Below are 13362 nucleotides of genomic sequence, written 5' to 3'. Positions count from 1 at the left end.
TTTTAAGTTCAAAATTCTAGAATTTATTTTTAATGGAGATAAACAGTAACAAATGGCAAGAAATTGCAAAGTTAGAAAAATAAAATTAGACACAATTGTTACCTTATAACTATCTCACTGAGAGCATTTAATGAATCAAAGTCAAACAATAATAAAACAAAACAAAAACATTACCAAAACAGGGATTAATGATCCAGCGCATTCTGCAGAACAGATAGTAATAATTACGAGTCACAGCAAGCAGTCACATTTGAATGAGGTTTAAATTGTACTGTATATATTCAATAATTTCGAATGAAATTGTCTTTTAAAAGATACAAGAGAGCACGAGAATATATCAATATCACTAATATATGAAATGTGGAGGTCACACATCCTATGTAAGGATGCGCGTTTGCGTTTTTATGAATCTCTACTTAAAATTAACATCTCACATTCAATTATATTTTATCTGTATTAATATTTATTACGTCATTGTATATGGTGACGTCTTTTGCAACGAATTTATTGCTAATTCTAAGAACATTGTGAAACAAATATACCCATAGACCTCACAACTAAAGTAGACAAATACCACGACCTAATTAATAAAATAACTGGGAATACATTTACAGAGAATTTGTATATTATATACGGAAGAATGTGAGGCATATTTTGTAAGGTAGGGGGAGATGTCTTATCGGTGAAATGAAGTGATTGTAAGCCCCGTGCACCGTACCCTGTTCAACTCTCTGCGATATACCAGTCACTCACAGTGTGAAACCATGTTAATGTTAAGAACTTATGTATCTTTTACTGTTTTTTAGTTTGTTTTGTAAATAACTTCTATATATAAATATATTAATAATGACAGTAAACTAAAATACATACAGATGCAGTAAAGTATCTATAAATAAACTAGCTGATCCCGCAAACGTTGCTTTGAAAAAAAAAATAAACTTTTTAATTAACAAATAAAATATAAGGGTTGATCGTAGAGGGGTGAAAATTTAGGGTTGTGTGTATTTTTGTATGCTGTGTCATAAAAAAATAAAAACAAAAAATTGTGCCTAAAAAATAAAACAAAAAATTTAGGGGTGGACTACCCTTAACATTTAGGGGGATGAAAAATAGATGTTGGCCGATTCTCCACCCTGGCCGACAATCACGCTAAGGATCACAAAAATCGGTCGAGCCGTTTCAGAGGAGTTCAAGTTCCAACACCGTGACACGAGAATTTTATATATTAGATATTAAAAACCGCAATATTGAATTAACACCAATCATTAATGCAAAAAGATAAGGCGAAGAAAACAGGTCAATACGAGAAAACCTTTTATTACACTCATTAAAGGGTCTGCAAATAAATATGTTTTGTGCGTAATTAGTTCTCACATGAGACATATTAAACGAGAAATTATTAGCATTACATGGGAGTAAAATAAGACATTTGTATCTTAAACTAATGATAAGTCTTTTACTATTACAAAAATAATTGGGTATGTAATGTTCCACAGACTATACTAATATTTTAGATAATATAAGTTTGATGAAAATAATATTCTGTGCAGGAAATTTTAATCAACGATAACCCAGTGTAAATTATAATTGAATGCGGTTACCGCAGCAGTCATACATGCCAATTTGAACGGGTAATGATTGAGAATCACTTTCGTGTTTAATGTTTCGGAAAATTTGGCCGCCTCGCTTTCAATTAATTCGCATAAATAGCAATTAAAATATCCTTGTTTGCTTAAAATTTAATTATAATTGATTATTATTTTTGATATTCAGTATTCGATGAAAGAATATTATTAATTTTGCTATTTCTAAACAGGGAATTGTTAGATATATTCATTTAAAATATGATGGCGTTTACGTTGAATCTGTTTAAATTACGTTTGGAAGAAGCCTGCCTCCTGTGTCTTGACTTTAAAAAAATCGTCTGTCTACGTTTTGTGGGTAAGGTCCTTATGCTGTACTTGCCGGTATGTGGTCACCACTCCTACATCTTAAAGGTTCAGCGTTGCTACGACTGCACTACAACTTGCTAATCCACTGAGCCGCGTCAGTTACTCTCTTTCGTCTACGAATCACCTCATCCCTGAACATATACCTCCCGATGCATTCAGAACAGACACGGCTTCGAATACAGTCGACATCTAACAATCAAACTCTATAGCTATACTTAGGCAGTTATACAGTCGTCAAAGCAAATCATTAGTTAAATAACTATTCTGCAATCTATGTTCATCGCACCGTTATCCCATGTCAAGATCCGTTACGTCATGTGAAATTTGAATATAAACAATACAATACGAAATATCCGTAGAGTATTATGTTTGGTTACGAAATACAGAATCACATTTCACTGATCGGTGGAACGGCTTAAGTAACAGTTATATTTATTGTACATACTTCAATGCCATTGCAATTGTCACAGTAAAAGTTCTCTCGGTTGCTATACGAAATTATAGGAAGTAACGGGATGCAATAAATTTAATTATTCACATTTTAATTATTCATTAAACCCCTATGACTTTAAGTAAAATAAATATTCGTATTGAAATAAATCATTTACCGTGACGCGATGTGATTTTAAATCTGAAACCGATTACTGGAAATCTGGCATTATTTATCTGTTATTGAAGGTCACTATTGATATATCATTTGCAATCAATCACTTTAGTAACAGGTATGTCAATACTATTACACTATCCTTATATCATAAATTGCATCTCGGAGATTATTAACCACATGGGTCCTTAACTATGAAGATGTAAATATCGTGACCTTATGATACCAAAAGTAGGCGTTTTAAGTCTAGTAAATATAAGTACGAAGGGGTTACGAATCTTAGTATTCAAAGGACGAAGGTGGAACGTGGAGAATTTAATCAAGATAAGTCTGATGTATTATAGCACGTATAGGCATTAAATATTTAATAATAAAATTCTTTTTAGACTTTTGTACAAAATAGAAATATCAGTTTCCTAACTGATTAAAAATCAAGTTATTAGAAAAAATACCAGCTAACGTTACAGACATATCTGTCAAATTGATAAATGAACGCTTTTATACTCATTCGACATTATTTTTATTTTTTAATTATCATTATAAGCGCTCTTATATTACTGCTATACAATGCCAATAAGAATCCTACTATATTTGCTAAACAAAGATATTACCAAAAAAAATCAAACTTAATTCATAGGTTAATAGCTCTTTAGCTATATGTACATACTTTTTATTTAAATGTAAACAGGAACATTCAACATGAACTAAAGAAAACGTATACACGCCGTGAGAATTGTAGATTTAGATTGACATTTTGCTCTCATGTAAACACATTCTTAGATAAGGAGATAATATTTATACACGATGATGTAAGTTTGAATTTTTAGTACCCATTTTGTCCAGTTTTATTGTTCTTTTTTAATTGTAAACAGAAAAAAATTCATGACGCATAACTTGACATGTATTTGGACTAATTTTCACTTTAGCCGTATTAACATAAAAGTTTGTTATTAATGAAAAAAAATCTTGAAATTGATAGAAAATTCGATAACGTCTAATTCTTGAAATACATTAAAAATAACATATTCTTACGCACCTTTTCATTAAATAATCATATGTAAACTCATCTTTAGATTTCTCTACTTTTGTTGACACTCGCTACATACGTCTGTGTGTATTCGTTACAAGAATGCGGTTAAACTAGTGCTATTTTAACTCAGTCTAGTATTTATTATGAATTAATTAATAAAATACTGTCCAGTATTATTAATGGAGGTTAAGAGACCATGGCCAGACTTATTTCCTCTCAAAATGTTCACCAAATGTTGATGTAATGTCTATTCCATGATCGATCCCCTAAGACACATAAAATGTTGTTCCAAAAACTCGCACTGTTATCTTATAAAATTAAACTATTTTAAGATACTCTTCACAAATAGCTAAGCATATGTTCTCATAGCGCCATATCGGAATAAAACAGTGTACGTGTATAAATTACCATTAGTTTCTCATGCAGTAATTCTTTTTCCGCTAATAAAAAGTCCGGAAACATCTTTATTTCTCCAGTATTTGCCCTTTTGTTTCAAATTCCTGTATATACAAGTTATGGCACAGGAAATTCTAGTCGTCTTTAATAATAAATCAATTACTTATTGTAAAACATATATTTATATACATATACACATGTTTATATATATGTATGTATATGTATATATATTTATATGTGTATGCATATATATACATATAGGTAAAAATAGAATCTATCGTTATATATCTTTTATAATTAAAATAATTTTGATTTTTAAAATATTTCGTGACAGTAAAATGGTGTGTGGTGATAAAGAGAACCAAATCGCTGTGAAATTGCATTACATAAAGGAGGTATGGTGCCAAATCCATTTTTAATACCTACATGCGTTTAGTATTGGTCAAATACTTGTATATAGCTCTGCTATTGATAGGTGCAATGAAACCTCCCCTGTTTATGACAGAAAAATATCTGGCCATCCACGTGGTGTTTATACGAAAAAGGTGATCAAAGCAATAAGGGAAAGAGTTAGAATAAATTCTGCCAAAAAAAAAAGATTTTATCTCGAGAGACGAAGACAGCTTCGAGAACCATGTCGCGTATTTTAAAAGATGACTTAGTACTTGCAGTATATAAGCGACGCGCTAGTCATTTCTTAACTGATAATTTAAAAAAGAATTGGGTGGTAAAATTAAAACAATTACTTAGACATACGGAAACGGAGCTTACAAAAACATTAAATTTACGAATGAAAAAATTTACATAATGGAACATTGAGTGTAAGGCGCTCTAAATTCCATGTTAATATGATCTAAATCGAAGAATTTTCCCATGGAAAGAGTGCATGTGTATTAATACTTGCCTCAAAGTTTAAAGGACTGTATTGCAGCTAATGATGACCACTTCGAATAAGCGTAATAGATATTAAATAATTTTATTTTAATGTATTAAACTAACACAGAGTTATAGTAATAAATGTAACAGAATAGAAAATGTTGTTTTCCTCTGTAACAATATTTATGGTATCACTAAGTATATGTTTGTATTTATTTATTCATGTAATTAATGTATGTGATTCCTTCTTATGGTTGTCTGGAAGAGCGAAGGCCGCCCAGCAATGACTGCTGCTGCTACCTGTTTTTGCATTAGCTGTATATAGTTATAGGCATTTAAGTGTGATTCTCACTTTATGTAATAAGTACAAATGAAATATAATAAAAAAAATAAACCGTAAAAATAACAATCTATGATCATTTATTAAGGTATATAATTTCCGCCTTTATTATATAAGTACTTTAATCGTTTTTTGACAAAAGATGTAATTATCCTTACACAAAATAAAATACTTCTTTTGTCTATTGTATAACATAAATATAGTACAATTAAAGAACCATAGACAGTCTTCTTTTTTTAAATAAAAGAACATCATTCTAGTAAAGTAAAAGACGCTATAAATATATCCGCAAGGAATGTATAGTATTATTATTGATAAGGCATATCACAACGCAGGCCAATGTGTCGTTCATCTCCTCCCTTTTTGATTAACGTTGCTTTGTTTAATGTTATCATATTTATAATATATTACATATATTATATTTATACATCTTTATGTTTACGTAAACTATTACGACAATTATTTATAATTCAAGAAATATTAATAAAAATTATAAAACTAACAGGGAACTAAAATCAAAAGATAAATAACGTTAATACATTTTAGTTATTTTAGAAAATTATAAATTGACGGCTTTATCTCAAGGCAGTGAAATATCATAAATGACAAAAAAGAGGCGTATGGGCCCATCTATTCGCACTTAAATCTAACATTTACACTTCTGATATACCACCAGCGCCATCACTAAAAGCCTCCAGACCGCAACCAACATCTTAGGACGATAGTTCCGGAAATATAGAATCGATATTAATCCCTACAAAAGCGCGGCAATCTTTTTGAAACGCAACGACTTCTTTCTACTAGCTCCGATCACCTTTATTAGTACAGTATATGAATGACTCAAACCCGTTATCTAGGTGTCGTCTTGGATGACAAACTCACTTTGAGCGCGTTCGTTGAAAGCACGCGTAGAAAGACGACTTAGGCGCACAGCCTCTTTCCAACTTTCCTCTATCAACAAACAAATTTACTGACACCACCGGCAGATCCAAATGCCACAACGTCTTAAGACTGAAACACGTAGTTGAGTTTCCAGACGAAGCGACGACAATAAGACACACCATCATCGTCGCCATTCGATAATAAACCGGTCTCGTCGGAAACGAAGCTTGAACGTATATCACGTGATGCCAACCCAAATTATAGATAGAAGCCTGAGTTTCTACCGTCACTTTTTCTTGCAGCGCAATCGATCTTGTCAAGTTTTGGCCCTCTCGGGTGCTCTTTTTTTGGAATGCTAGGCGCATATCATTGATAAGTGACAGCGCAAGCTGGTGTCCCCTCATGGGAATCCTCAAACGTAGACACTCCTTCCTCTAAAAGCCTTCGAGCTTCTCTACCTTAAGAAAGGTCTTACGCCTGGCGCCCTCTGCACTTTGCCGCCGTAAACCCGCGGAGTCTGCAAATGCTATTTGGGTAGCAGTAACAGTCTGATCCAAAAAAAAACTAATACATTTTGTTGTCTGTAATTCTTTTTTTCCACAAATATTAATTCACAGAGAACTATCGACGTACCAATGCAATAACATATCTATCGCAATGAAATATATCTGTTTATGTCAAATATTTTGCGAGAAATACTACAGAACCTTGCACGTCTTATACAATTTTCAAAATAGTAACCACTAGTATATTTTTAAAAATAAGTAATTATTATTTAGACGAATTTTAATGATTTTGTAATTGCTAAGACGCAATTAAATATTAACATTTATAAACTTAACCTTTGAATAACATTGGTTATATAAATATAACGTAAGCTTTAAATCAGTTCCTATGACATTTAGGATGAAATGTAACCGATTTTTAAGAACTTGATTTTATTTTAACAAGTTAGGTATCGCTATGCGCCAATAATAGCCAATAATTTAAAGTCTTTAGTCTTAAGCTCAATCCCGAAAAAGCAATAAATAAATCATACTACCTTAAAAATATGTATTATAATTGATTTATAAGATATATGTTAAAAAAGATCAGTGGTAACCAAGCGGTAGAGGATTCAATTTGCGATCTTATATCGCGAGATAGATTCCCGGGATACAATCTTTTATAATTCACACTTCGTACGTTAATTATGTCGAATAGCAAATGCTCACAAAGAAGTTTCCAGAGGATGCTCAGTAGCGTACTCTGCCTCAAATATGTTTAGGTTGCAGATCGCAGTATGGCATTACTGCGATCTGCAACCCGCTTGCCAAGCGTGGCAATTATGGTATTTCCCCCCATAGATATTTTTTGGGCTTTGACTTCCAATGGGCGTGAAACGACGACGAAGATATAACTTATGGAATGGCTTTCGTTCAACACTAACATAAAAAAAATTACTTTATTTTGTGATACAACGTACGAAAGTTAATAAGACCAAATTAAATATAATAAAATACAATCATAAATAATTAGACTTTTGCATACCAATGAAAATAGTTATTTTAACATGTAAAAATAATTTATTACAAAGTGATTACTTATTTATTGACTCGGTTTAAAATGAATAAATACATTTTGGGTGCGATAAAAAGTGAGCGATGCTGCTAAAAAATTTTAAAATAAAAATTTTCGTAAAATAATTTTTTTTTAAATAAAAAATGATTAAAAGGATAAAATGATTTTTAATACATAAGTTAAATACAAGGTATTCATAATATTTTTTAAAAAATTAAATATAATAAAAATTCACGAATGACATCTAAATGATAAATAATCTCTCTAAAGATTCATTCTTTTTGTTTGAAGTGATCAGATTAATTACTAAAAAAATTTATCATTTCTTAGTAATTTTTCTCTGACTTTTTTATACAAAAAATATCAATTTGTGTAATTGAATTTAATATCAAAATTCGAAAGAGTCAGCGAAACCCGATGCAGCATAGAAAATTACTCGTGAGTTTTCAAAGATGTTGTTGTTCCAATGAGCAACGTCTTCCAGGTTTTCATTCGTTTATCTCGTGGAAATTTCATTTTCCTATTCGATCGAAACAAACTATTCGTTACTTTGTTTAAACATATTAATTTGCTCTTACGTTATTATGAACCTTGTTCATATATAAATAATTCAAACGTACTTGTGACCTTATCGATTTGTTACATTTCGAAAATTTCAAGGATTTTATTTTAATCGTTTAGAAAATTTACTGACCATATATGGTTCAATTCACAACAGCGTAGAATATATAAACTTTATATTTATGTATTAATCGTCCGACTTCAGATATTTTCTTAGAGATATTCTCCAAGGAGTTAACAATTTAATAGCATTTCAGCTTATCCTTGATCAGTTGTTCGTTGCAATAAGTATATTATACAATAGGCTCTATCAACAGTGAACAGTGTCTATCGCGCCACCGTCGATGAACGGTCTCTTGCGCGTTCCGAATTCAAAAAATACGACACTTATAAACTTATAATTACATTTTTAACTTCATTATAATAATGAGGGAATTAAACGGTGAGTGCACCCTGTTTTTCAAGGCTGATTTTAGTTCGGCAAGGCCAAATTATTTTTAGTAATTTGTCGTTTTAGAAACGTTTCTTAAACTAAAATTGAACGAACTGTAACGGTTTATATCACTTTTAATTTAAGCGATCAAATGACATACATCATCTAGTTTATTTTAAAAAAGTGTAAATATTTATGTAGATTTGTGTTACGATACGACTGTTTTTAATTAGTGTTATTTTTATTTGACGCCTTTAAATGTCTTTATAAATATGAATATAATTGTAATATTAAAAAAATGGAAAAGGAGAATACTCAATTAAACGTTCTCATTATGAAAAAAAATATTTAAATTTATTCCGCGTAAACACATTGTCTCTTTTTATTTACGTATAATTTTAATAAACAATGACGAAAAAATATTACGACTTAAAATCATAACATACAGCGGAAATTTCGTAAAGATCATTCAACTTTTTTTAAATTTTAATATTTCCAAGTCATGTTTACAATAGTTTATTTTAAAAGTTTTAATAATTAAGCTACGCGCGATTTCAATTATTGCAATTAAAATGAATGTTATCTTATATGTTGTTTTACTAATAGGTACATTATGAGATTTTATCATAATAGATAAGTATTATATGCAAATAACAGCAAATAGTAAATGACATCGACGTGTTTTCTTATTATATAAATGATATGTATTTATACTTAAGACTGTAAATATAATTTCTTAATGATATATATGCAGAAAGGTTTATGGGCTTGACTTTGTAGTCAAATTTAATACTATTATTATTTGTAGACTTTTCATTACTAATTCTTTTTTTTGCCAGTAGTTACTAGATCCAATCGCAAAGCCGTTACTTAATAAACTACATAAAAATGTTTTAAATATATATATATATTTATATACATTTTTATTACAATATACATGTACAGGCAGCGCAAGATCGGTCATTATGCCGATATTTCGGGGGAGGCTTATAGTAGAAGTCTATCGGCTGACGTGAATGATGAATGAATGTTTGAATGAATACCAATGAAACTAAGTATTTAAGAGTGACCGATCGTAACAAAAAAAAGCTTAACAAGTTCATTCTACTAATTTGTTGAATTGGTGTCTGCACTTGTAAGAAGTGTTTTATAATGCGCACATATCGTATTTATAATAGTTTGATAGTGGTTCATACAATGAAGGTTATATCGTCCACAGTTCCATCTCGATGGTTCTTGCAGCTTGTCGCTCCATGGAACATCCACTTAAGATTTTGGAGGCTTCCAGTCCGCGTAAATTATTCATGTAACGACCTGAGCCGGGGCAAACCAAGGTTGACCTTAATCGTACCTATTATAAAAACGCTGCCACATAAAATCCCTTGAAGTTGACAATTTGAAGATGGTGAGATTCTGGAGACCACGGAACTACAATTCGGCGTCTCTTCCGACAGCTAAACAGAGGGATTATTGTCATCATCATCAATCCAGGAGAAGGACATACATTGCTTATCATAAATTTTCAATAACACCGATAGAAATGGATTCAGAGTGGCGAAAATTCTCCTCTGTGCTTGCTATATGGTCTCTACACTATGACCTTAATCAACCCCAGCTGATCCGCGATAGCATGGTAGAGTACTACAAAACAATGTTTTGTTTTTATGAAAAGTTGTTTGCAGTTGAGGCAAAGGCAACTATAAAACTCTAAAACGAGAGTTTATGTCGGACGATTGGTCATAGGTATAAAATCATTAAAGCGGTAAATACAAGAACGTCGAACGATGCTCTTGCCGATCCGTGGTTTCCACTCCAGAACCCTGAAGGTCCCAACGGACACCCGTTCTCGAGCTATTTGGTCTTTTCACTAGTACCTCAACTCGCCAATGAGCTATATCGGTTACTTTCATTTGTCTACAGACCTCCTCATTCGTAATTCAATCCGGTTGAGAAATCTAAAACGTAGTTGTCTATGGTTCTACATAGAGTAGAGGCAACGTTAAACAATCAAACCCAATAGCTACATTTAGCTGCACATTCGTCTAAGCAAGTCACGATTTATTATAATATAAATTTTTACCACGTGGATTCCGTATCCGTGTGTTCTCAGTTCGATGAAGCTAGTAAAAAAAAAACTTTGCAGCGCCGAACATCTCTCGAACATTTCTTTAAGTGATTATTTATTGAGCATATTTAAAGAAGCTATAGCAGTTAAAATAGCCGTTTTAACTAAACATATTGTCGTAATGGTATTACTAGTTTTTAATTTAATTTTTTTAGGATATTTCTGCTAAAAGCTATTAATAATATTACATTTATAACTTTTCTTTGCTTATAATGCTATTAACAATGTGTCTCAGTTTTAACTCAGTGTTAACACTACAACTAATAAATAATATATATCGTCTCAGTACTGTTGGCCAGAACACGTGCTTACCTTATTTATCATTAAGAATGGAGACAAAACACAAGTAAAAACCATTGACAACGGACACGAGTCTTTAAGGGTCTAAATTTTATATGCGGACAGTAATAATTGGTAATAAAAAAAACTTTAACTGTTATACGCATATTAATTAAGACTTAATCTTAAACAGTTTACTTATTGATTACTTGATTATGTCATTTATTAATAACAATAATTAGTTTATATTGTTACGTGTATTATTTGTTCATTTTTTTTTATTTTATCGCACAAATAGTCACTTTGACTTGAGGGAGCATGACCTTTCTATAAATAAAACGCAGTAAATATTCTTATTTCAAATCATAGTTTTTTTCTTTATATTTCCTTTTTCCTTTTATTTTTATAGCCTGCCAGTTCTTTGAAGTATTTTCGAATCTGCTTTCATATAATAGTTTTTAATACAATCATCATCAATGTCATCACCATATAGCTAATTTCCTGTTTATGTAATGTATGCAGAAGTCAACATTTTCGTATATATACGTATAGTAATAACAGCGTTTTCAATATTCTTTCTAAAACTACATTTTGTATTTAATTATTGTTTGCTATCTGTCTTTGCAGACTTTGTACTGTCAGAAGTTATTGGCCTCTAGTATTCCAAAATTAAAAAAAATATTAATGTAACATATTTTAGAGTTATCTCTTTATACAGGATGATTGGACATATGTGAAAAATATTTAAATATTTTTGTTGACAAATGAACTACACATTCTTCCGTATATGCTTTTACATCTATAATCTGACACTAGTTAAAGTCGTTCAAATATGTATATATTTCAAAGTCAAAGCTAATTTGTAAATGTAAAATATAAATGTTACGATCGCATTTGTTACAGGTAATTCTATGGGTGAGAAGCACATCGGACGGCGACGTGTAGTTCCCGTCATTTACCTCCAAGGTTCCCATTATGAAATCGGATACGATGTGGTAATTTTTATATATATTTTTTGTTTAATACTTTAACTTAGTCATTGTAAATTGTCCTGAGTATTAATTTCAAAGTCACTAAGTTTTATCTTAAGGAAAAGAGATTCAGGATTTATCATTTCACAACCTCTGAAGTCGCTTAGGTGGATACTTCATAATGTTACTGAGTGTAAAACCATAAGAGATCTTGGTTCGGGCACGACTTGTAACGAATTTAATCTCATATATCGTTGATCTCAAGAAAAAAGCCTCGACTGAATAGATTGCTATTAACGTATTATAAATTAGTCGATGCATCGATGTTATAATATATTTCGGTTCGAAGATGTCACAATTAAAAAGTAAGCGATGGTTAATGTTTAGAGTTTTGGCTTTCGATCGGGGATTGCATGTTTGATCTCCGACGACACATTTTGTACATAGTATATAACGCCAATACTGCTCTCTAACCAAGCCGAAATTTGGCCTTCTCAGGCGCCCTTGACTTCGATGGTGAAACGCGTACTAATTGACAGCCTATGTTGAGGTCCCTTCTTGCGGGCCCTTGGGCCAGGTCACTACATGGAACGTAAGCACAAGCAAAGTAAAATTCTAGTCTCAAAATTGCATATAAAATAAAGAGTTAAGCCAAGGTTCCAGAGGGAGCCCTCGTATTAAGTTATGTAAACAAGGTAAAAGCTAAGCACCTTTGCAAAATATGTAAATGGCAAGCGAGGCAGACCACCCGTCATTTATTTCAAGTTATTCATATATATGCCTAATGTATATATAAATATGTATAAAATATATAATAGGAGCTAATTGCAAGTTTTCATTTATACCATTATAATAGGTAGCAAAAAGAAAGTAAATTTATAAACGTTGCCGAAAAAAAATTGTGTTCACCTTTTCTCAGAATGAACGATATCTCGTTAACGATAGCTAAGTAAACCTAAGTAAGTAAAGTAAACGATAGCTAGTCCGATATAATAGTTAGTTGATGTATAAAGTACATATATAGGTAGATTATATCGGAAAACCTTGCTAGATATATTAATACCTATATTAATTTTTTTTAAATGTAATAAACGGCTCTGGGTCCATTCGTTTACAGCCAGTACTCCTTTTTGTAAAACGACCCGTGTACCAATAATAAACTGTGAGAGAATAACAATAATAAGAAATCATTTTATATGATGTATGACTGTACCACGTGTCCGTGTTTTAATTGTATTTATTCAATGCTGACATTGACGGATTACATAAGCTATATCAATCCTATAACCGGATATAACACTATTATCTCCGATAGTCGGTGCACGAGTGATTTATTTTTCGACATATTTATTA

The 13362-nt window shown here is 31.2% G+C and overlaps 1 protein-coding gene across 2 annotated transcripts in view; it reads left to right on the top strand.

The window, feature by feature from the left end:
* t (C45 family peptidase tan) overlaps nucleotides 1-13362 on the top strand; it is a 52376-nt gene that overhangs the window by 28006 nt on the left and 11008 nt on the right. The window contains exons 1-2 of one of the 2 annotated variants that reach the window (XM_068767006.1): nucleotides 8540-8643; nucleotides 11942-12033. In XM_068767006.1, the coding sequence (XP_068623107.1) occupies nucleotides 8628-8643; nucleotides 11942-12033 (108 nt within the window). In that variant the 5' untranslated portion in view covers nucleotides 8540-8627. Of the gene's footprint in view, nucleotides 1-8539; nucleotides 8644-11941; nucleotides 12034-13362 lie in introns of those variants that run through there. The other variant, XM_068766924.1, reaches the window with a different exon arrangement.

This window comes from Battus philenor, unplaced genomic scaffold, assembly GCF_028537555.1.
Source record: "Battus philenor isolate CCGP_79_NKW_IND1 unplaced genomic scaffold, ilBatPhil1.0.hap1 SCAF_1, whole genome shotgun sequence".
In the NCBI taxonomy this organism is placed as follows: domain Eukaryota; kingdom Metazoa; phylum Arthropoda; class Insecta; order Lepidoptera; family Papilionidae; genus Battus; species Battus philenor.
This window is presented reverse-complemented; position numbering and strand designations above follow the sequence as displayed.